General features: G+C 36.5%; 1 protein-coding gene across 5 annotated transcripts in view; it reads right to left on the bottom strand.

The window, feature by feature from the left end:
* The window catches only part of CRB1 (crumbs cell polarity complex component 1), a 282,711-nt gene that overhangs the window by 141,264 nt on the left and 114,795 nt on the right, over positions 1–26,652 (bottom strand). For all 5 annotated transcript variants that reach the window (XM_050765233.1, XM_050765223.1, XM_050765201.1 and 2 more), the window contains one exon: positions 14,040–14,621. In XM_050765233.1, coding sequence (XP_050621190.1) covers positions 14,040–14,621 — 582 coding nt within the window. The remainder of the gene's footprint in view (positions 1–14,039; positions 14,622–26,652) is intronic.

A 26,652-nucleotide genomic window follows, 5' to 3' on the forward strand; every position in this document is an offset into this window, starting at 1 on the left:
TCAATGGTAGGTATTACTATAGCGTGTTTGTCATTTCCTGCATTCCATCTTTAATTCTTCAGGGTAGGTAGAATAAAAAATGTATGAAAAGTGACAGGAAGCAAGGACAACTCTAAAAGAGAATTTAGAATAACCATAAACTCACTTATCAATAAATATAAATGACATTACTGGGAGTATAAACTATAGAGACTGGAAAAATTTGGAGCAGCCAGCATGTCAAATACCATTAAAAAAGATCAACAATTAAAGTAGAAAAAGCCACAGAGCTATAGTAAATAGTTAAAATTAGGTAATAAATATTTGAAGTGGATTAATAGCCTTACAGCGAGAGGAGAAGAAGGTAGAAAATGGGGCTTTCCAGTACTGGAAAGTTGAAGGTCAAAAACTAGAAGGTTTAGAGAGCAATGACAGACACATCCCTGAGATGCTTCTCATGAAGTCTGTGATTGTTGGGGAGATGTCAAGATAGAGAAGGGGTGACAGCGTATGGGCATGGAGAGACCAGGTGACAGAGGTCCTGCCAAAAGTTCAATAGAAGCAAGGAAATGAGAAGCCTCAGGATGTGGTGATAATTTTGGTTGTAAAGCAGGTTTGAATGACGCTAGAGTCTAACTTGAAATTGGATCAATGTATGACTGCAGTGGATTAAAGATGAAGGTGATCGAGAATAAGAAGCTCACGAAATTCCAAAAGCATGGTCCATACAATTCCATAATGGCTTCTAACTTCATTTGAGTAAAGTGAAAACTTATTTTAACCTTTTAAATATTTGTTTTATTTCCTATTAAAATTCTGCCATCACTCTAAGTGCTAGTCATATGTCATACCAGACTGTTTGCTTTTCCTCAAACCTACCATATACCTCTACCACTCCAAGTTTTTGTACACACTGATCTCTCTCTGCAATGCTTTTTCCCCCTTGTCCACCCAATGAAGGCATCCTTTTAAAACTTAAGTTAACTGTCCCACCAGTGGACTCATAGGAACAGTGGTTTCAGCAAGAAAGCCAGCCTTCCTTCTTGTCCTTGAGAATCATGGAGATAAGAACTCTTTAAAGAGGATTGTGTGGAAAGTGGTTTCATAGAATAAATGCCAAGTTTCAGCAAAAGCCATGGGATTAAAGGTGCATTGGGAAAGATAAAAATGTTCGGTTTATCTATTTGTAGTTGAGAAGAGACTATAGGTAGAGAAACAGGTGATCACTCTAACAGAAGTCATAAAGATTTTGCCCTGTGACATTTCACATAAGCGAATGTAGGTATACATTAGCAATCTGTACCTCCAGACCAGATCACCCTTCTTTTGTTTTTTTTTTTGTTGTTGTTGTTGTTGTTGTTTGTTTGTTTTTTTTTCTGAGACGGAGTCTCACTTGTCTCACTTTGTCACCAGTGGTGCTATCTTGGTTCACTGCAACCTCTGCCTCCCAGGTTCAAGCAATTCTCATGCCTCAGCCTTCCAGGTAACTGGGACTACAGGCACATGCCACCATGCTCAGCTAATTTTTGTATTTTTAGTAGAGACAGGGTTTCACCATGTTGGTCAGGCTGGTCTCAAACTCCTGACCTCAAGTGATCCACCTGCCTCAGCCTCCCAAAGTGCTGGGATTACAGGCATGAGCCACTGCGTCTGGCCCAGATCATCCTTCTGATACTGTCTGTAGAATGTCTTCTTCAGTTATCTCACAGGCATTGATATGTTGGCTGTGTCCCCACCCAAATCTCATCTTGAATTCCCAGGTATTGAGGGAGGGGCCCGGTGGGAGGTAATTGAATCATGGGGGCGGGTCTTTCCTTTGCTGTTCTTGTGATAGTGAATAAGTCTCACAAGATCTGATGGTTTTGTAAGGGAGAGTTGCCCTACACAAGCTCTCTCTTTGCCTGCTGCCATCCATGTAGACAGGACTTGCTCCTCCTTACCTCCTGCCATGATTGTGAGACCTCCCAAGCCATGTGGAACTGTGAGTTAACTAAATCATTTTCCTGTATAAATCACCCAGTCTTGGGTATGTCTTGATTAGCAGAGTGAAAAATGGACAATACAGTCATCATTCCCCAATTCCAAATAATGATAACCTTCCTCTCCCCACTCATGCTGATCTGCTCCACCCCCATCCCTGCCAAAACTCTCCTCTCAGTGAATGGTATTATCATCCAGGTCACCCAAGCCATAGTTCTAGGAGTTACCATCTTATTTGCTACTATTCCCCATATCTTAATTAGTCATCAAATCTCATCATTTCTCTCTTAGAAATGGATCTAAGGTGCCATCCTTATGGCTGTGGCCTTAAGTCAACCCTCATCATGTCTCATCTGCTCATACTACTACTAACTTCTCTTTTCGTACTCACTCTCTAGATTTCTATATAAATGTGATCACTATAAAGTACAAGTATGATTGTACCATTGTCTGCTTAAATTTTTGACATCATCCCCTCTCTATCTGCCAGTCTCTGAAGTAAAGCACAATTGCCTTGTAATGCAGTAGAAGCTTCTAAAAGATGTAGATGCTACTGGTGCTACCCACTGCAGTGTGCTCACAGCTCCACTGTATCTCAACACCCTAGGCTGCATATAGGTGTTTTCCTTAATTGTAAGCCCCACTCCTTACTCCCTCCTTCCCCAGGCTAGCTCCAATTACTTCCCAAATATCCAGTTCGTGTATCCCATGATTCTGGAAACTATACTTACTTATATTTGCCTCTAATGCTGCTCCACTGTGCTCTCAAAATTCCCCTTAATATAAATGTCTAGATATATTGTCCTCAATTGCTTATTTTTCTATTTTATCTACAAAATTGTGAGCTCCTTGAGGTCAGGGTCTTTGACCTTTAACACCAGTATCTGTGGCATTTAGCACATATTCTTGAATATAAAAAAATGCTCAATAAATGTTGAATGCATGAGTAATCAAGTCACAGCTATGGAATAATCAACCACCTCTACAGGAAGGCAAACTGTATGCCAATACAGAGCTTCTCAGTGCTTCTACCAGCCTGGGCCATAAATCAAAAGCCCAAAAGTCAAATTTGTGTCTTTGGCAAATGTTTAAAACATATTATGGTTTCAGAATGATTGTGCCCCAAACTTCTGATCAGTATTTAGAGACTTTGCACTCCAATTGGCATCTTTCGGCATTCAGAGATCCTTGTTAACATTCTGTGCCACAAGATAATGCACATTATATTTTATCAGGATGGAACAGGTCTTGACTCTGACGCTGTCCTCATCATTCTTTACAGTGGGCAGGGAGCACACCATGCACACAGCAAGTCGTTGATAAGCCATTCTGAATGCCTTTCTCATTATCTGCAGAGTTCCCGCTTTGGAAATAATTGTAGTCTGTCTTCAGACTATCATCTTAAATTTCAGATTCCATTCAATGTATTTGATGCCTAACAGGTCTCTATGCACCATATTTTTCTTTTGAATAAGAATTATGCATGCTATTTTGGGGCTTTTTATGTATATCAAGTACAACAATTATCAGTGCAAGTCGGTGACACAAGTATCAGAGCAATGTGGAACTGTAGCATTCGGTTTTCATTACCATGATAGATTTACAGTAAGTTCTCCTCCTACATATTATAGTCATAATCTGTTTAACATCCTAAAGCAATAGGGAGAGGCTAGATGACTTCCTGCTCTGATTAATAACATTAAATAAGCATAACAATATTTAGCAAGATGTTAGAAGAAATTAAAGGTAGATAATTATTATTTTCAGTGAGAACATCTTTGGAGTTTTAGCCAATGAGATTTCCGGCTTGTGAATTTAGACATACCTTTCCTAAGGACACCAAAAATAACAAAATTCCCTTTCTGAATCACTCACTTAAAGCAGATTTTACAAGCCCAGGATTCTATCTCTGAAGGACTGCCGAATTTTGTCAATTCTAAGACTCCTTTTTTTCCTCCCTCACTTTTTTAACATCTCTAGAACCGAGATGCACTTTACAATCAGCAGTGTCTTAGCTTCATGTTATAACTTAGCCAAATAGTTTTTTCATTTTTAATGATATCTGAAATGTAAGTAAGACTGAGGATGTATTAAATCTTGTGATACAGAAAATTTATCTTAATAAATGTTATTAATACTTTGTCATTATTTTATTTAACTATTTTATTATATTTTATTATTTTGTTATTATGACTATTATAATCCTTTTTGTTTCTACAAGTTTTGCTTTACTGCTAGACAAAATTGGAAAAACCTGTGGTTTCCATATTAAATATACCTTTTTTTTCAGGTTTTCTTAATCCTTATCATATGGTGTCCTCTTTGGTACCCTTTTACCATCAATGAAAGTTTAAGAATGTTCTTGACACTTGTTTCAAAACCAGCTTCCCAGAATATCATGGAGGCTGAAACTAATTCTAGGAAGAGAAAGAAAGAATGTCTTCTCTTCGTCAGCCCTAGGAGTGGAGCATTGGGAGGAAATTCTCCTACTTCCTTGTATCTAATGATTACAGTTGTCTGTTTGGAGAACAGTTTCTTCTGTTCTGTGAGCTCATTCTTCATTCCCATTCTCCAGCCATTTTTCTCTAAATGCATCTGTATGCCAGTTCTCCCACTTTACTTACATCATAAATGTCATAAAATTTACCATAAGATAGTAAAATATTATTTTCCCAAGTTAATAGGAATGACTTTCCCCATACACTTTCTATATTTTATACATATATGCACACACATACTTTTTAAAAGAATTATGAAAGTAAAAAAGTATATATCAAATATATATCAAATTTAAAAAGTTGGAGTAACCCATTTCAGAGTCTCCAAGATGGTATGTTTGAAAAATACACTACTTTTATGAATGGTTGATGCTTTAATTTTATAAGTTTTTTGAAAGATTATAGAAAAATTATAATATTTTCATTTTATGTTAAATACATCACTATTAAATATTATATATTTTCATACTTCCATAATTATAATGTTTTAATCATAGCAAATTACTTTCTTATGTTTCTCTTCATTAGGATAATTATTATTCCTAAATATATAAAATTGTTAAAATAGTAATAACTTCTTAGTTCTTTATTTTATGATATGGTCATTTTAGAAGTTGAATTCTTGCCTAGGCATATTAAAATATTACACTTTAAATTTATAAGGGTGGCAGAGAGATTTTGACCTTCAGTTAATCTATTCCCGAGTTGAGTTCTAACAATATTCAAAAAATAATACTTTTAAGTAACCAAGTTAAGATTACTTGAAAGCAATTCAAGTATAAGAAAATGATACCTGTAAAAAACAAAGGCAAACATTGTTTAGATACCATAGGTATTCATCAGTAGCAACGTTTTAAGAGACAGAAATATTGGCAATTAACTCTCAGAGCCTAAACAGTTTATGGAAAAACTTTTGCTAAATCCATTTCATTCTCACCATGACCCTAAGAGTTAGGTTGTATTACCATGCCAATGTTTGAACGAGGAAATGGAAGCTCATAATAATTGTTATTTATCCAAACCACTAGAGAACATCTAGGCTGAGCTTGGAATCCCTGTCTTCTGCTTCCAAATTCGTCTTTCCACCACATCCGTTCTTTATATTACTATATATTTTTCAGCTCATCCTCTTCGCATTCGGACCTGCACACACCCTGCTGATAACTAGGTAGGCACTAGGAGAAAGAGCAGTCGCATGTCAGAGAGAAAGCTGTCTTTCTGGCTCATAGACGATAACTTCTTTCTATGTCCTCACATGGTAGAAGGGGTGAAGGATCTCTCTTGGGCCTCTTTTATAAGGGCACATAACCTATTCATGAGAGCTTCCCCGCTATGATCTAATTACCTCCCAAAGCCTCAACTTTTCATACTATTGCCTTGGACAGCATTTCAACATATAAATTTTGGAAAGACCAAACTTTTCAGATCATAGCAACCCCTTTCCAAAATATCTCTGCAGTCCTTGTCCCTTGATATTCAACATATTATTATTCAAATAATAATAGCAAATGTAGTCTGAGGATACAAGTTTCAGTTTTACATTCTGAAAGGGATGCATTTTCGCTCTATTCATAGGCCATTTTTTTTCTAGGAACATTTCCTGACTCCAACCAACATTACCAGCTTCTTTCTTTGTGCTTCCTCAGCATGATGTTTATAGACAGATGGTAATTGTTGTTTACATTTCTGATCCTAGAATAATCTGTGAGCATTTTGTCAGGAACAAATTTTATCTTAGTCACTTTTATGTCTCCAAAGTCCAGCATAATGCCCAGTGCATTGTAAATATAAATATTTGCTGACTGAATATTTGTAATTTTGTGCACTCATTTAACAAACATTTGTCAAAACCTGGAAACTTCATTTCTTCATAAAAACTACTTTAAATGACTGTAGTTCTGAGCAAAAGCCTGAACGAGTGTTTAATTTCTTTATAAGACACCATAAAACGTTATCAATTTCATAATTAAGAGCATATTTAAAACAACCATTTTTCTTTGATATAATAGTAACATTATTTCTCATGAAATAACCTTATATTTAATAACATATATTTTATTTTCCTCAAATTATTTCCCATGACCATTGAATTATCTATATTATTTGCCATAGATGCCTTCAAAGTGATTTAGTTGATCAAAATGTATTTAGAAAAGATACAACACCAAGCCCAGATTCAAATCTCCACAATGACTGAAAATCGAATTTTGTCTTTGATATGTGCCACCGTAATGGCAGTGTCAGTTAGTTACATCATACCTCTTAGACTGATGCCTCAGCATGGATGAGGACCATTGGAGAAGGCCCAAGAGGAACGTGAAATATTATTAAAAGTAAAAGAAGTGCTGATAGGACACTTTAAACGAGTAACCATCATGTAACCCAAGGAGGCAAAATACGTTTCAGCTGTGCACATGAAAGACTGCATGGCAATATGGTTGATAGAAGCTACTAAGAAAGACTTATAGCATTCTTGCTAGGATATTTTAAAGGACAGATTTGTTCTGAATAATCTAGACATTGCCATCAGAGGGCAATAGAGGGCAGAAAGAGAAAGGCATGCTTTCATTTTGTTTGCATGATCTATGATCCTTCTTTGTTAATTTTCTTCTTAAATTTTAAGGGTGGAACAGGGAGGGGAGAAAGTTACTGTTAAAACTTGATAGGGGCCGGGCGCCATGGCTCAAACTTATAATCCCACCACTTTGGGAGGCCGAGGCAGGCTCAGGAGATCCAGGCTACCCTGGCTAACACGGTGAAATGCCATCTCTACTAAAAATGCAAAGAATTAGCCGGGCGTGGTGGCACGCTCCTGTAAGGAGCAACCTTAGCAACCTCCAGCTGCTAAGGAGGCTGAGGCAGGAGAATTGCTTGAACCTGGGAGGAGGAGGTTGCAGTGAACTGAGATTGCGCCACTGCACTCCAGCCTGAGCAACACAGAGAGACTCCATCTCAAAAATAAATAAATAAATAAATAAAACAAAAATAAATAAAAAAACTTGATAGGTCTCTTTCACTGTTCCCTCCCCCAAAGAGTGGATTTTCTTGGACTATTGTATTAACCTCCCTTAGACACTTGAATTCCCCCGTATCGCCCCCTTCAGTGTATCTTCAACATGATGATCAGAGTGACCTTGTTAAAATGTAAGTCAAATCATTCCAGTTCTCTGCTCAGAACTCTCTAATAATCTCCCATCTCACTTAGAGTAAAAGCCAAAGTCCTTACAATGGCCTACAAGGTCCCAAACAGTCTAAACTCATTATCGCTCTGACCTATCTCCTCCTTCGTCCTTCACTCCAGTCACACTAACTTTATTGCTGTTCCTCAAACATTGCAAGGACTCTTTACCTCAGGGCCTTTGCATCTGCTGTTCCTCTGCCTGGAATGCTATTCCACAAGACATTTCCTTGGTTCCCATCTTCTCCTCTTTAGAGCTTTATTCACATGTCACCTTCTCAGTGAAGACTTTCTTGATCATTCTACCTAAAGTTAATCCCTAATACTATTATTTTGTTTTACTTTTCTCCATGCAGTTATTACCCTCTAACCTACTATATACACTATATTGATTACTTACTTTATAGACATCTCTTCTTTCCAGAATGTAAGAAACTATGTCATCACTTCTCTTTACTCTTTCATTTTCAGAACATAGAACAATGCCCAATTCATTGAGGTACTCAATATATATGTGTTGAATAAAGTAATGACCTAATGACTTCAACAAATATTTTAAAAATCCATATCATGTGTCTTATAGTCCATCTGGTGTTGTTATAACAGAATATATAGGATTGGGTAATTTATGAAGAACAGAAATTTATTTCTCACATCTCTGGATGTTTAAAAATTCAAGAGCAAGGTGCCAGTAGGTTTGGTGTCTGGTAAAGTCCCACATCCAAGATGGTGCCTTGAAGGCTGCATCCTCCAGAGGATAGGAACATTGTTCCTCACATGGCAGAAGAGTGGAAGGGGGTGAACCCACTCCCAAAAGCCCTTTTTATTATGGCATTAATTCATTCCTGAAGGCTCCATCCTCACGGCCTCAATACCTCCTCTTAGTTCCCACCTCCCAATACTATTGCATTGGTGATTACGTCTCCAACACATGAGTTTTGGAGGAGGCAATCACTCAAATAATATCATCAAGTACATAGAACTGTTACTAGCAATAAGTGCTTTATATAAAACCCTGCTTTTATTGATTTGTGTTTCCTTGCCTCATGGACACTTTGTGAAATAACAGTCAAGGATGTCACATGGAAATCCACATAATTGTCTATGTCAGTGGTTCTCAAAGTGTAGTCACCAAACTAACAGCATCGGCATCACATGGGAACTTGTTTTAGATGCATATTCTTGGACTCTCATCTCAGATCTGTTGAATTTAAAACTGTATTTCAATGATAAGCTGTATAGGTGAGTCTGATGCATGCCAACACTTGAGACCCATTGAGATACATTGTAAGCTTATTAAGTTGACAATGTCAGTTAAACTTTTAATGCATTTGTTTTCATATTAGAGATTTCAAGTTTTCCTTGAATAACATAAGTTTGAAAATACTCTGACCTTAATAAATGTTAAGTGAGTTTTGTTTCTAGAGACATTATACCTTCTCTTTCCTTTCATGCCCATGGCCACTCTCCCAGGCCAGGTCTTAAAATCATGTACCTGGGTTATCACAACGGCCTCCTAACTAGTCTCCATGAACTAACTAGTCTTCTAACTACTCTGTTAGTTAGAAGTTAGTAGTATAATGAATTCATATAATGAAAAATTCATATAATGAATTTTTGTACATTTTTATTTCTCAAGAAAATTCATCATATAATTGAAAAGTACATTAAATATAGGGCATTTTCTTACTTCCCAAAAGATTACTTTTATACCAAAGATCTATTTTATAATAGAGGAAGTAAGATATTTTTCTACATTGATTTGCTTCAACATACATTGAACTGGCCTTTCTCTGCCCTCTTACAGCCCTATTTTTCTCATACTGCAGGCATCTGAACGAGAAAAATGTACGTTAATCAATCTGGCTAGTTTTAAAGAAGGCCTCAATTATGAAATGATTCATTGCATAAACTTGAACTAAAAGTAGTCACATGCTTAGAGTTAATATTCTTTTCATTAAAAAAGTTTTCATCCACTTACTTTCAGCTTCAATTGGAGTTTTTGCTTATGCACAGCAGATTCTCACCAGCATCTTCAGTGGCTCTCTCTGAGCCCATTTCTGTAGTTCATGAATCACTGCCCATGAAGCATAATGGAGTGCACAGAGGAGAATTCACGCGGTGTGAACCCTCTCTATGTGCTACAGCTCTTTTTCCCCTTCTACCTCTCTGCCTTTTACAATTTATTACCTTTTCTTACTTTGCTGCTCAGAGGAATGCAGGTTTTTTTCTCTGAGAGGAGTTCTTTATGATCACTCTAAATTTGGATGTAGTGCACAGCAGCTAGGTCATTGTAATACAGTTTCTAGGATTCATCAGGAGGTCTAAGTGGAGGCAGAGCACTCCAGCACATCCATGCTGATTGCTGGTGGTCTTTTTTCTTTCCTTCTCAACTTTGGATTTTTCCCTTGGTTCTACAGACCTTCTTTGGGGTTCTTGTTAGTTGGCCTGAGCTGCCACAAACACTGGTGGTCATGGGATAGCAGTGAAATAAACACACCTCCCTGTGTGTCTAAATGGATGGTATACTGCAAGAAAAGTTTCCAAATAAAGTTCACATGAACTTAATATTTGGCAGCCAGCCCTAGCTATACATTAGACTCATCAATTAAATTTGACCCTCTGAAAGTGGAGTACGCACACCTCTGTTTCAGATCTCCCTGGGTAATTTGCTAATGAGTAGTCAGGGCTGAGAAACACTGACTTCTACCAGAACTACCAGAACTACTACCAGAAGCTACCAGAACACAGGCCATTCTACTTGTGTAGGAGATTGGTGAGCAAGCCTATTACTGCATTTTTTTTTTTTTTACCCGAACAAGACTAACCAGCTAATAATAGACCCGATTTTTATCTGCCTTATGAGTCTCTCGTTTAAATTGTTTGCAAGAAAGTTTTACATATGTCACTTGAAAAGCTGAAATAATAACATGTAGCTGATTTCGTAGAAAACAAGGGAAGAATATAGCCAAATAGAGAACAACACTATTGTGTCAGGGATTGACAAGGAAAGCATCCTCATTGTGAACCTAAGTGTTTGAGAGAGAAAAGGGGACTCATTCCCATTGAACCCTGCAGGGATGTGATACAACCCACAGCATAAATGAAAAGTTAAGTGCTTTATGATGGAATTTTACTACATTTCCCACATTTCACATTTAGAATACATCCTATCTGTTTTTTTTTGTTTTGTTTTGTTTTGTTTTAGAGACGGGGTCTCACCCTGTCATTCAGGCTGGAGTGCAATGGCACAATCTCGGCTCACTGCAACCTCTGCCTCCCCAGTTCAAGCGATTCTCCTGCCTCAGCCTCCCGAGTAGCTGGGACTACAGGCTCGCGCCACTACGTCCAGCTAATTTTTGTATTTTTAGTAGAGATGTGGTTTCACCATGTTGGCCAGGATGGTATCCATCTCCTGACCTCATGATCTACCCTCCTCAGCCTCCGAAAGTGCTGGGATTACAGGCGTAAGCCATCACACCTGGCCACCCTTTCCATCTTTTATGCCTAAATTTAGACCACTGAAAGGATTCATTAAAATCCAATTTAATTAAGATATTTAAAAAACACACATTGTAAAATATAGTTTTTCAAGGTGTGCTTTTTATAAATATAAGACTATTACACAATACTATAGTTTAAATGAATGAAACATTAATTTTATTTATATCTATTCCTTTTAATTACCATTCACAATATTGAGATAGAAGCAGAGAATGGAAGGCACTATCTTAATGAACTGTATTGATTTTTTAAATGTGACCATTGTAAACAAAGCAATTCCAAGCCAGCCCTACAAAATTTCTTATTTTTATTCAAAAATTTTTAAAATATTGAAATTCACCTGCCATAACTCTCACCAAAGAAAAGAGACACTTCAGTATGGCAAAGAAACAAGGAGCTTTTCATACAACTATAGTTTTATAAGCTTTTAAAATATTTCCTATAACTTTTAGCATAGTATTGATAATTAAGTCACTTGATAAAATAATTTTCCATTTGACATAAGCATTCTAGCATCATAGAGTATACATAAAGTAATACAGAAAATGAATTCTCATTTAATATTCATTTACCTGACTTTCAGGACGGGGAAGGGTGCCCAGAAATATATGGAAGAATTTTAAAACTTAGAACAATTTAGTAACAGTTGATTAAGCAACCATTACTCACAAATACTGGGCCAGGCTCTTGGAGGAAGAGGGCTCACCTTCTTTTTTTTTTTTTTTTTGAGACGGAGTCTCGCTCTGTCGCCCAGGCTGGAGTGCAGTGGCCGGATCTCAGCTCACTGCAAGCTCCGCCTCCCGGGTTCACACCATTCTCCTGCCTCAGCCTTCCGAGTAGCTGGGACTACAGGCGCCCGCCGCCACGCACGGCTAATTTTTTGTATTTTTAGTAGAGACCAGATTTCACCATGTTAGCCAGGATGGTCTCGGTCTCCTGACCTCGTGATCCACCGGCCTCGGCCTCCCAAAGTGCTGGGATTACAGGCGTGAGCCACCGCGCCCAGCGGAGGGCTCCTCTTCTTAATCCACTAACTGACATCTAATAGAAACTCATAAAGTATTGATGAATTAAAGAATAAATATAAAACAATACTCTGTCCTTTAGAAACTAACATGGCGGGGCGGGGGGCAAAAACATAGATATCTGTAAAATAGGAAAGAATTATGGAGGATTCTTTAATACAGGTGTCAACTAGTAGAGACATAATGAATATAATTACTGCAGCAGTGTGAAACTATTATTCTAGGCGGAAAGGAACCTGGAAACGCTCCTTGTGTTAGGTGATATTTGAACTAGGTCTTAAAAAGTATAGCAGAACTTCAGAGTAGACATTGTGAAGTGGGAAAGGACATTCCAGGGGGAAGGAAATGACTTGTATAAGAAATGAAGATTTATTAGAGGAAGTAGAAGGCTTTGGTGGAATGTGTGAAGACATGGCCACTGTCATGGGCCCAAATTGTGAAGGGCTTTCAGGGAGAGGCTAAAATCATTGTCTGTGTAGTGTGAAGTTCTCAAGGCTTTTCAGAACTGCGGCATAGGTCTATTTCAGAAAAGTTATTTCAAAGGCAGTGTTCAGAACAACTTCGAGAAGGTAGAAGCTATAAGTAGAACGTCTGGGAGGTTGTGTAGTGGTACACACAAGAGTTGAGATGAACCTAAACCAAGGAAAAGAATGGATAAGCTCAATTTGGAACATATCTTAGTGTCAAAACAGCAGATTCTGAAGATCGGTTGTATGTAAGAGAGGAGGGAGAGGGAAAAATTTCATTTTAGAGCAGCTAGGAATAAGTCTATTTTATAAAATACATAGTTTTAGAATGTTTAAAAGCAAAATGATGCTGGAGGGTTCTGGTGCAAATTTTGAAGAGAAATATTTTCCAAATAGCTATATTGCTTAACACTTGGGAAAAGATTGACAAAATAAAGAACTAAGTGTGAAAGTATTGGGAGAAGAAGGCAAGTTAAAAAGCTGAAAGCCTCAGGAAGGTACAAAAATGGCAAATGCTAAGAGAAAACACAGTATTAAAATGTGAGTGGTGTCTTAGAGATCTGAGTCAGGAACTGTAAGAAAGTGGTGAGCAGAAGTTAGAATGAATGCATATGAGAAAGCATAGACTAGGTAAGTTACCCCCTTACAAGTAAATGGAAAAGTGAAAGAGTAAAGGAAAGCAAGAAATGTGGCCATCGTGAAGAACTGACCTAAAACAGTAACAGTGATTCAAAAGGATAGGGAGGATAAATGCTGAGTGTGAAGAGGCTGAATAGCATGTAACGTGGTAATGATGAGTTGTCAACTTGTCACTCTATTATTAAAATAAAATTCTATCAACAGAAATATTGTAAAGAATAGATAGATATGAGGTAGAATTGTTTGCTCTAAGACATAAAACAAGAACAGGCTTTTTTTCCTTAATAAAAATTATGGTTTATCTGATATACCATGCTCCATCAGCTTTGGTATCACTGATCTGTTGATCATACTCAAGTCAGCACTAGAAACCCTTTAACTTCCAGACTGCATTCCCAGAAGGTTGCAGTGCCAGGCTTTGGAGATTAGAAAGCAGGCTTGAACTGGAATGAAAGGAACATGCACTGATGAGGAAACCTGAACTGCCCTTGAGCTTCTCCTGGAGCCCATTCATTCTAGACTGAATCTCAGTTTTAAATCATGTAGAGCTCCATTTAAAACAGCAACAGTGACAGCAGGCAACCACTTAGAATTCAGTGCATTCAGTGGGTTTTCAATAGTTTAGGAAGTTTCTATCTAGTGATTGATTCCTGTCAAGAACTTGGCCGTTTTCATAAACAATTGTATGAAAAATAAAATGTCACCTCTGCCTCTGCCACTTAGAGAGAGCTAATTACACCATCTGCGATTCAGATATGATCACACTTACCAGAATAATCGCGGGGACAGATACAAGTATATCTTCCTATTTCATTGAGGCACGTAGCCTCGTTCTTGCAGGGATCTGAAGCACATTCATCCACTTCCAAGTCGCAGTGTCTGCCTTGATATCCTGGGACACAGAAGCAGGAGTAGCCATCAATTCCATCCTGGCACACGGCCCCATTTTGGCAAGGGCTGGAAGCACACTCATCGTGATCTATCTCACAGAATCTTCCAGCATATCCAGCAGGGCAGATGCAGACAGGATAAATAGGGTCCTGATGGCAAATACCTCCATGTTGGCAGGAGTTCTTGCCACAGGAACCAATGGTAGTTTCACAGATTGTCCCACTGTACCCAGGAGGACATTTGCACAGAAAGCTCCTTTCGCCTGGGGTGTTCACACAAGTGGCACTTCCTTGACAGGGATTGGAGAAGCAAGGGTCTTTCACATTGTCACAGTCTTTGTCCACATTATTGGCTGTGCCTGAACAAGAACAATCATTGTCTTTTGAAAAACCTTTGCATGTAGAATTGTTTTGGCAAGAATTTGAGAGGCACCTGGTGTTGTTTTTATTGCAAAAGGAATCTGCAAGGAAATAAAAAAAGCACGATTAAATTTATAAATAATTGAGGACAGAGTTAAAAATCTTTCATTGTGACCTTTGTGCTGCCTCAACAAAACTCATTAATAAAATACATAGTTGGCTGCATCCTAATGAAAAAACTATGTCATATTCATTATTATACCTAGCACATTGTATGTACTTCCAGTGACCAATGCAATAATTTTCATAGTGATAATACCTTCAGAGCAAGAGTTAAATGGACACAGAAAAAAGTTATAGGATTATTTTAATTATAATTGAAATTTAGTTCCCAGAGAAATTACCAGAGGGAATTTTGTTTCCTGCTTTAACAGAAGACTTACATACAGGATAGTAAATTTTACTGGATGTAGAGTTTAATTGCTATTTTCAGACCAAATTATATAGGCTGCAAAATTGTTTCCTTGCAGTAAAGTTTGCCATCTACTGGCTATTACAAGAAATTCTACCACAGTGAGTTTCAGACTTTTTGTTTTCCCTCTTTTCCTTTCTTTTTTCTTTTTAAGAGCAACAGAACTCCTTCAAGGAAAATGTCATGAGGAAAATGTCAAGTGTACACAATTGGAAAGTAGATCTGCTCAGAAGAAGCAGGGGAAGGTCCCTTGCAGCCCAGTCAGACCAGTCTCCTGCCTCCCCTAGAGACACCTCCAAGGAGCTGGGCTTTGAGACCAGCAATTTGAAAACCTCTGCACAAGAGACAAGAAAATATTTTATATAGTTACTATAAGCAATTATTTCTATATTTGTATTAAGTATTTCTAGTGCTAAAATAAAGTTTTTTTGTCTGCTGAGAAGTAAAAAGAAGTTTGGCCAGTTTTAAAGAAGATGAAAACCCAAATAATAGTAAATATATTTCTTGTGTGTGTGTGTATGCATCTGTGTGTGTATTTTCTAATAATTAAATTGACTTGGAAAACAGCCACATTGGTAATTTAGCTTCATTATGAGACCGAGTATGTTTATTTAGAACAATGAAACAGTGCAAGGTGCAAGACTTTCAGGGAAGAGCATGTTAATTTCTCTATTTTAAGTAATATTTATTTAATTTTGGAATTTTTTCCAAATACTTTTGGAATAAAGTAATATTTATTCCAAAATTAAATAAATATTACTTAAAATAGAGAAATTAACATGCTCTTCCCTGAAAGTCTTGCACCTTGCACTTTTCTATGAAACAGGTAATTCTCTAATTTAAAATCATCAATCAAGGATCTGAAAGTTGTATTCAGTGGATTTTATTATCAATCTTTTCATTGACTTTTCTATTTAGCAATCATAGGAGATTTACCAGTGAGCCAGGATAGTGCAGTGGAAAGGGGCAACAGATGGGTACCAGGCCTGCTCTGCCTCTCCCAGCCTCGGTTTCTGTGTTTTTTTTTTTTTTTTTTTTTTTTTTGTAAGAATTAAGTCACTAAATTTAAATGCTTTGCAGACACATCGTGTTTGATAAATGCTAGCTCTTACTTTTATAAGATGTTGAGAAATAGTTTTGAGTTCTTGATAAAAATTTACTGAACAAGTGCAAAACATAGCAATAAAAATAATTAAAAAGGTACAAGTCACTATTTTCACTGAAGGAATTTTATTTTAAGAAAGAAAAATGTGCAATTTTCTGTATTTTAGTAGAGATGGAGGTTTCACCATGTTGCCCCCAGGGTGGTCTCGAACTCCTGAGCTCAGGCAATCTGCCCGCCTCAGCCACCCAGGCCTCCCAAAGTGCTAGGATTACAGGCTTGAGCCACAGTCCCTGGCCTCTATAAATTTCGAGTACCATTTAAATGCTTGGCTCAGCAAAATGCTAGCTATGAAATTAGAGTTGTGATTACGACTTAGTTGTTCAGGGGATCTGCTATATCTTTACATTGTGCTCCATATCTATTTATTTATAACAAGTGCTCAGTATACATTTCTTGAGTATTAACTGTCAAAGCCATCGTTCTTACCTTAATGGTTTCTTTATGTAAAACTATGCATATGTATTGCGCGCATATATATATTTAAATGTATGATTATTGATCCTTGATCTTTTTCAAAATTCTATTTAAATATCCTCTTATCATCAGTATGCTCAGTCTTTTCTTAAGATTTACTAACTTATTTCTCTTCCTAGCTCTCTAATTATATCTGTCTCTAGATCTCATTTTAACGATATTAACATCAAGAGTTAAATGTATCCTTTGTCAGCAGAAGGAAAGGAAGGAGGCGTAGATAGAACTCCTATTATTGCTCATATCTGGGTTAAAATAGTAATTTTTAATATGCCTCGTATTTAGCTAGATAAACACTCCTCAACGTATTCTCGCTAATATATATAAAGTTATTCGGGAATTTGTTCATTGTTTTGGAACATGTATATTTCTGGTGTTTTTTTGCCTCAAACTGTTGAGACAGACAGGGACTTGTGGAAGTTGCTGCTAGGGATAGGAAGAGAATATGTCACCTGTGGTATGGAGTAATTTTTTTTCAATATACATGGTTGGCATTACTTGAAAAAAATCGAGTAATTTTCTAAACATGTGAAGGCACAGTTTTTACATTTTAATTCTATAGTTACCTATATTTAGCCTATGTTTACCTAAATAATCAGAGCAGAATAGAGGAACTGTGAACACAAAATTTGATATTTCCAAAAAACCGAATGAATGGTGTCTTACATTGTTTCACCTAGAAGACTGACGATTTAATAAATATTTGCTATGCTTTGCTAATGAAATGTAATCAGAATGAAATAGGAGGTATAAACAATGCTACTAGAGACAGAACTGTCAAAATTTCCAGGTCTAAGAATGATAATTTATGAGAATAAAGTGGTTTGCTGAATTCTCTTTAGCCTGGCTTTCTGCAGAGAATGAAATTTAGTTCCAGGATTGGGGTGTGCAGGGAGGCAGTGCAGGAGGGGTATATCTTTAATCAGCACATAGCCAGAATGGCTTGCACATGGTAAGACAGTCAATAGAAATTTGTTGAATAATGAATGAGTGAGCAAGGAAACCTGAATTCTCATTTAAGCCTTACTGTGAAATTCTTACTTTGACCTCTTTTGATAAAATCAAGCAGAACAAATCATCAGTTAAATCACTTACTTTGATGTACAGTGTGATAGAATCCACATGGAGCAGTTAAAATAAGAAGTAGATGGGCTCCTTTAAGACCATTTTTCCTTTGTATTCCTACAGTATATGTGATCTTAAATACTAAATTGAGGCCAATTTAATATAGTCAGAAGAGGACATATTTATGGTAGACAGAGATTTAAATTTTGATTCTAGTATTTACCATCCCTGTGACTTTAAGAAAAAACATTGTCACTGAGCCTCAGTGTCCTGATTACTAAAGAAAATGATGTGGAGCCATATATATAGTGGATAAGCACATGAAGTTTGGTGCCTGGGTTTAAATCCTGGCTCTGCCACGGACTAAGTCTATGAGTTTTATCAAGATAATATCCCTGTGCCTCAGTTTCCATTTTTGTAAAAATGGCACCTATCTCATAGAGTTGTTATAAAGGGTTAAATTAATGAACATAAAATGCCTAACAGGGCTTGGCACAGAGTCAGCATTATCAATCATCATTGTTGTTTTCATTACTATTAGGAATAAAAGAGATAACATACATAAAGTTCCTTATAAGAATCAAGCACAAAGTAGTTCTTTAAAAAACATTATTTGCTTTTTCTTTCAATGCAGGGTCCAAAGTACATATATCTTGTTACTTGTCTATTGACTAGCAGAGTACCACGTACATAGTTGGTGCTTAGTAAATGCATATTTAACGAATGAATAAATTCAAGAAAATGAAACTATATCATATTGGAAAAAGAGTTTTGGGCGTTCTAAGAAATGCATGTTTATCACCAGCACACGTTCTCTGAGAATCATACCCAATAATCTGGGCAGGTTTCCATCATCATCAACCACAATTAATACTCATGCAAACTCCTTGAAACACGACTTTCTTACTCCAGGTGAGAAGATTGGTTTTGGCCAAAATTCATTGGCATCACCTGTATCTCAATATCCCTATTCTACTACTAGCTCCTCTTTAGAAGGCCAGTGGCCTCAGTGGGAAAGTTTTCCATTAACATAATTTAAATCCCCTGTATCTGATAGGCACATTGCTATTTGCTTTTATATATAATTTCTGATCATTAGCATCATCACAGATGAAATCCAGTCCTGCCGGTTCAAAGGTTTCTTTTTCTCTCAAAGCATCCCCATGAGAATCAGAGCTTGTGGGTCCTCCTTTACACAGCCTACACACCTAAGCACAGGGTCTGGCTTGGATCAGGTCTTGGGCATTAGGGTTAGGTAGGGTAAGGGACCAAATGCACGCGCCTCAGGCTGCAATCATACACATTTACCTCATAGAAGATGCCCTGCCCTTTGTCGTCCTTAGAACATGACTAAATGATGTAAGTTGTGAAGGTCATTTTTACTAACTGTCAATCATGAAAAATTTTAATGAGAATCTAATTATATTCCTTTGACATTACATTTATTTAAAGCTAATCAGGCCTGAAATCACTGACCTTATTATAATCTATGTATATTTTAATAACCACAGGCTTTTGAATGACCCCTTTTACTATGGAATAGACTTATATTTTACTAGTTTCTTTGCCTGTAGCAAATTGAAATTCTCACAGTAAAGCTAAAAATGTTCTGAACAAAGAGGAAAAAGTTTTTTCCCGCTCCATAAAGCCATTTGAAGAACCGATCAATGATCAACAGATATAATTTCAATGTCAATTGTACAATGATAGTGCAGGAAAATTTAGCTACACAACACTTTTGTTCTAAAAGCAGATCCAAAAGTTTTAATATCTCTACTAGAGACTTATCAGTGTGCTAAGTTTTATTATACACAATGTTAAAAAAATAAGTGACATTGGTAAAATAAATGAAAACAGCCCTTTGAACCCTAGTTCATTCCATTGTACATCAAAATAGTATTGGCACTCAATATAAGAATGAAAATGATTAGAATAATCTAATTTTTCAATGTTATTTTTGATATTATAAAAATATCTCCAATTTATTGGTTCCTCTCATAACTCTTGTGTTTCATTTAATCCCTATAGAAAAATTATGGGATTGGAGGTATTACATCCATTTTATAAATATGGAATTGAGTTTCAGGAATGTCAAATAACTTCCCCAAGGTTGTGTATCTAATATGTGCTAGGTCAGGATGCCCAGAGTTTAAAACATTTATGTGAAAAAAATCCAAATGAAAAGACAGAGTCATAAAAAGAAACATCTAAAACATTATCTAGATCGGCATTTTCTAAACATTAATGTTCATATGAACTGCTGAGGATCTTGTTAACCTTGCATTCAGGGGGAGTGGGGCCTCAGACTTGGCATTTCTGATGAGCTCCTAAGTAATACCGATGCTGTTGGTCCACATACTACACTTAAATAGCAAGCATCTATACCAGTGCTGTCTAATGGAAGTATAATGTGAGCTACATATGGAATGTTAAGTCTTCCGTAACCATGTTAACAATGAAAAACAAACAGGTAAATTAATTTTAAATATTTAACCAAATATGTATAAAGCATTATATTTCAATATGTAATTTGTATAAAAATTATTATTATTATTATGTGAGACAGAGTCTCACTCTGTCACCCAGGCTGGAGTGCAGTGGCACGATCTCGGCTCACTGCAACCTCTGCCTCCTGGGTTCAAGGTATTCTCATGCCCCAGCCTCCCAAGTAGCTGGGATTCCAGGGATGTGCCACCCTGCCCAGCTAATTTTTTCTATTTTTAGTAGAGATGTGGCTTGTCTCGAACTCCTGGCTTCAAGTGATCTGTCTGCCTCAGCCCTGCAACGTGCTAGGATTACAGGCGTGAGCCACCATACCTGGCCAGTGTAAAAATTATTAATGAAATATTTACACTTTTTAACATTAAGCCTTTGAAATACTCTGTGTATTTTACACTTCTAGCACACTTAACTCTAGTCACTTTTCAAGTGCTCAGAAGCCTTATGTGATTAATGGCTACTGTATTGGATAGTGCAGCGCTCAACAGTTCTCTCACATTTTTGTAGAGAACTAAAGTCTAGAAAAATAATGTGTGGTTATGAGTAAGACATTATTCCTCCAGAATTTAAATTATCTTCTTTATGACATTCTTCTCATAGTAGCCATGAATAAAAATATCTTGAAATACTTGCTGAGAGTTTAACTGTGATATATATTGAAATTGTTAGAAGTCCAATGCAAGGCATGCTTTTCCCATTAATCCTCTTCATATTTTTACATGCTCCTTGAGCTCCTGGCCTGAGCAGCCACAGAATTTATTATTGTTAAGACACAATTTAATACTTATCTATATGCATCCTAAAGTGTTCTTCATGCCATATATGAAGACTTGTCCTTACAATTAGCAAACAAACTCCTTAAGTTCAGGAACTGTAACATATGCTTTTCAGTATGCCTGTATGTATGAGGTATGTATTTGGTTTTGATAACATTTTGAATACCACCTTCTAATAGTAAAATAAATATATGATGATTGCATGCTTTGCTGATTCATTGGTTTTATCCCAGGGAAATTTGTTTCACTCACTCTATGGCTCACTATGCTTGAACAAAGAGAGAATGATTTGTTTCTGTCAGGTGACTTGAAGTTGTCGATCAAATTTGGGGAAAACCCAGGTTACTGTGGTTACTGGATAACTTGGAAGTCATCATGAATATATTTTTTATTTTCTTTTTATTCAGCTAAAAGCCCCATGGCAATGAGCGCAACAACTACGATGTCATTGTGCCTTTGGTCTGGATAAGATTTTTCAAGAGTTTGTGAATGGCTCCTTGCCCAGCGTGTTCTGGCACATGCTGTTCTGAGCAGGGCCTTGGTGAATACAGACATGCCTCAGCTCATGTGCACAGCCCCATGGCACACATAGAGAATGGGTCTTGATCTCCCAGGGATCCATTTGGCAAACTCTACCCCAGAAGGCTATGGCAAGTGATATGTAATGAATTCTGAGGCTTCATTGCAGAGCACAAAACACCAGGGAAATAAGAAAGCTTGTAATGTTTGAAATCAGAGGGAAGGAGATGCGTGGTTCCTGACATCCTTCTGAGAGTTGAAAGAGAATATCTGATATTTTAAATTGACAGTTTAACTGAATAGAAAAGAACAAAAGTATAAGGATAGTTCCTATTGTAGAAAATACATGAGACATCATACCTTAAATGAAATCATTCTTGCACATATATGGCCATTTCAAATCAATTAATTTAATTAATAGTTTAATAAGAATGTTTTACTTGATATGATAATTTAGTTTTAAAAATAAATCCCATATACTACTCAACATTGTATATCTCTATAGTATACAGAATAGAATAGATAATTAACAACTCACTATTAAACTCAACCAAGCAAGCTTGATCTCCATCTTCCTCTGTTTAACTACTTAACTAAATTTAAGCCTTCCGTCTTTCTTTCTCTTGAAAAATTATATTCTGCCTTCCACCATCTACTCCTGTACCATATCCCTGTCATAAATTCCCCTTGGTCTTTCACTTTTAAGGGCTCTTGAAGGATGCTTGTGTACAAAAGGGAGGCCTTTGCTTTTTTTCTATGTCAGTTTTTATGATACTAAAATTTAATAAATTCAAAAAAATTACTAAACTTCTCCATGTAACACCTAGTGAATTATAAGTCAAATAGGGACCGTGTCTATTCTGGGGCACACTGAATAGCCTAATAAAGGATGAGTATTCAGACTCCATTAGTTAGAGTAAGAAAAGCTCCACCTGTCAGGGAGCCCAACAGGTGAAATAATAGTGTATATGAAGTATTAGTAAAGCAAGAACCCTTGAGTGATCTATATCAGAGTGAACACACTTTTTCATGAGGACTATTTACGGTTTTCCAATTTTTGGTGAATACTATAAAGTACATATCTTTAAGACTATTTCAATTTCCTGTGTAGAAATAAAGTAAGGATGCTATCAATTATTTCCTGAAGTAAAGGAGCCTAAGAGCTGATCGGCTAAGGCCGGGTCTTTATAGAATAATTAACCATTTAATCTTTACAAAATAAAAGCAAGATTTTAAGCCTTTCATCAAATAAGCCAACTAATATTCATCCTCCAAGAGGATGCTAATCCTGTGGGATAAAAGGGGTTAAGAGGCCCTTAAAGAATCTGTTTACCTCAGGTCTATTTCTAAAGCACCCTATCATGTTGTTATAGAAACCATTTGCGGCTAAAAATCTCCCATCATGATTATTGCTATAGTAACCACCAAAAGACAAGAAGCCAGTTTTTCATCCATTTGCCATCATCTCCCCCTGCCCAAGATAGTTTTGTTTCTAAATCCTCCTATGTTGCTGGAAACACAGTGGAAAAAAGAGTAAACAAATTAAATGGGTGAGAAAAAAAGAAAGAGAGAAATGATGACACATTACAAGCAATAAACTGATCCTAAACATTTTGTTTACATTCAGAGAGAAAACAAATTGTAATTACATAGACAAACTAGTTTTTAAATTGGTGACCAAATCTCTGTATTTCCATTGTTTGAACTCATATGTATTAATAAAGTATATTTTCAAACAGGAGAATATTTTAAAAACATTCTCCCCCCCCCTTTTTTTTTTTGAGATGGAGTCTCTGTCACCCAGGCTGGGGTGCAGTGGCGTGATCTCGGCTCACTGAAACCTCCGCCTCCCAGGTTCAGGCAATTCTCCTGCCTCAGTCTCCCAAGTAGCTGGGACTACAGGCACCTGCCACCACGCTTGGCTAATTTTTTTTGTATTTTTAGTAGAGACAGGGTTTCACTATGTTGGCCAGGCTGCTCTTGAACTCCTGACCTCGTGATCTGCCCACCTTAGCCTCCCAAAATTATCCCATTTTTAAAGCCATCATTAAGCATTTTAGAGAATTTCCCAATAATATACCTTTGTTTAATATTGTCTCTTTTAGTGTAAATTAAGGTGATTTTCCTATAATCATTTATTAGAAGATATTATCAGGTCCTAATACAGTCTCATATTTAAAAAGTCAACTTTTGATTATCATTTGCTTATAATGAGAACATTCAAAAACTTCTCTTTGAAGCATACAATACATTGTTGTTAACTCTAGTCATCCTCCTTTTCAACAGAACACCAGAACTTATCCTCCTGTTTAACTGTAACTTTGCACCCATTGGCCAATCTTTCCTATCCCCCCTTGTTCCTTAACCTCCCCATCTTCTGGCAAGTACTATTCCACTGTCTACTTCCATGAGAACTACTTTTTAGATTCAACATGTGAGTGAAATCATGAGCTATCTGTCTTCCCGTGCCTGACTTATTTTACTTAACATAATGTCGTCCAGGTTCATCCATGTTGCTGGAAATGACAGCATTTTATTGTTTTATGACTGAATAATATTCCCTTGTGATAGCACTTTTTAAATCCATTTATCCATTGATGAGCACTTAGGTTGATTCCATTTTGGTTATTGTGAATGGTACTACAGTAAACATAGGAGTGCAGATATCTCTTCAAAGTATCTACTTCATTTCCTTTGGATGTATACACAGTAGTGGGATTGCTGGATCATATGGTAGTTCTATTTTTATTTTTTGAGGAAACTCCAAACTATTAATATTTTCCAAAATGACTGTACTCATTTATATTCCCACCAGCAGAGCGCAAAGTTTCTCTTTTTTCCATATCCTCACCAACACTTGTTATCTTTTGATTTTTGGACAGTAGTCATTCTAATTGGAATGAGGTGAAAATTTCTGTCATCTTGATTTGCCTTTCCCTGATGATTTCTGATGTTGAACATCTTTTTTTCATATATCTGTTGGCCATTTGTATGTCTTTTTTTGGAAAATATCTACTCAAGTCTTTTGCTCATTTTTTGATGGGTTTAACTTTTGTTGTTGGTGTTGAGCTTCTTATATATTTTGGATATTAACCCCTTAATAGATGTACAGTTTTCAGATATTTTCTCTCATTCTATAGGTTGCCTCTTTGCCCTATTGATAATTCCTTTTGCTGTGCAGAAGCTTTTTAGTTTGACGGAATCCTATTTGTCTATATTTGCTTTTGTTGCTTGGACTTTTGAGGTTTTATTTAAAAAAAAAAAAAAATCCTTACCTAGACCAATGTCACAGAGCTTTTCCCCTATGTTTTCTTTTAGTAGTTTCATTTCAGGTCTTATGTTTAAGTCTTTAATCAATTTTGAGTTGATTTTTGTAGATGGTGAGAGATAGGAGTCTAGTTTCATTGTTCTGCATGTGGATATGCAGTTTACCCAGTTCCATTTATTGAAAAGGCTGTCCTTTCCCCACTGTCTATACTTGGCACCGTTGTCAAAAATCAGTGGGTCGTAGACGCAGGGATTTATTTCTGGGCTCTCTATTCAGTTCATTAGTCTACGTGTCTATTTTTATGCCATTTACCATGCTGTTTTGGTTACTCTAGCCTTTTGGTATATTTTGAAGTCAGGTCATGTGATGTTTCCAACCTTGTTATTTTTGCTCAAGATTGCTTTGGTAATTTGGGGCCTTTTGTGGTTGCACACAAATTTTAGGATTTTTCTTTTTTTTTCTCATTTTGGGAAGATTGTCATTGGTTCTCTTTTTGGTTGTTTGTTTTTTATTTTTTTGTTTTGTTTTGTTTGTTTTTTTGAGGAAGAGTCTCACTCTGTCGCCCAGGCTGGAGTGCAAAGGTGTGATCTCGGCTCACTGCAACCTCCGCCTCCCAGGTTCAAGTGACTGTCCTGCCTCTGCCTCCCCAGTAGCTGGGATTACAGGTGCCTGCCACCATACCAAGCTAATTTTTGTATTTTTAGTAGAAATGGGGTTTCACCATGTTGGTCAGGCTGGTCTCGAACTCCTGACCTCAGGTGATTCACCCACCTCGGCCTCCCAAAGTGTTGGGATTACAGGCGTGAGCCACCGCGCCCCACCTGTCATTGGTAATTTGATAGAGATGGCACTGAATCTATAGCTGCAGAGGTGTACATTGGGTTGTATGGACATTTTAACAGTATTATTTCTTCTGATCCATGAACATGAGATATATGTGTCTTCTTCAGTTTCCTTAATGTTTTTTAGTTTTCATTGAAGAGATCTTTCACCTCCTTTGTTAAATTTATTACTAGGCATTCTGGGATTTTTTTTTCTTTTTTGTAGCTATTGTCAGTGAAATTGCTTTCTTGCTTTCTTTTCAGACAATTCACTATTGGTGTATAGAAACGTCACTGATTTTTGTACGTTGATTTTACATCTTGAAACGTTACTGAGCTTGTTTATTAATTTTCATGTTTTTTTGGTGAAGTCATTGGGGTATTCTCCATATAATATCATGGCATCTGTAAATGGAGACAGTTTGCTTCAATGAATTTTAAAGTTTGAATGTGACATTAAATTTTGACATCATTTTGTGTAAAAATGGCATGTATAAATTAAACCAAACATAATTACTTTTTTTGTTTTCTTGTCTCAGACTTCATCTCTTAATATTCACTTTCTTTGTGTATTAATAACAAGCAAATTTTATAGTTGGAGTTTATGGTGCTTTGGTTCTTATATTCCAACAGACACATATAAAAATCTTGACTTTGAAATAGTTTAAAATCAGAGTTTTGAACCAAAGCTCATGTGATGAAGATACGATGCAAGAATGATGATGGCAATGATGTTTAAAACCCCTGCACCCCAGTGAAGATCTTAGATATATCTAGAGTTACTTCTTAAACCAAAACCTGTAGCAATGATGCACTGAGTAGAAAAAACATTGTTGTAAATAAAAGGCTAATCTTCAAAAATATGAAGTCAGAATAAGCTTTATACATGGCTATTGACCTCAATTCACCTCTAAGATTATCCTTTTAGAATGTTAGTGTAAGAAACAATTGTTACATTTTAAACATTTTATTTGAAAAGAAATAATTTAAATTATTCAATTAAGTGTTGGCCATTTTCAGGATACTGAATTCACCCAAAACAAAAATAAAAATGCATCTAGTCACTCAAATTCGAG

The sequence above is a fragment of the Macaca thibetana genome, chromosome 1 (assembly GCF_024542745.1).
Source record: "Macaca thibetana thibetana isolate TM-01 chromosome 1, ASM2454274v1, whole genome shotgun sequence".
Classification (NCBI taxonomy): domain Eukaryota; kingdom Metazoa; phylum Chordata; class Mammalia; order Primates; family Cercopithecidae; genus Macaca; species Macaca thibetana.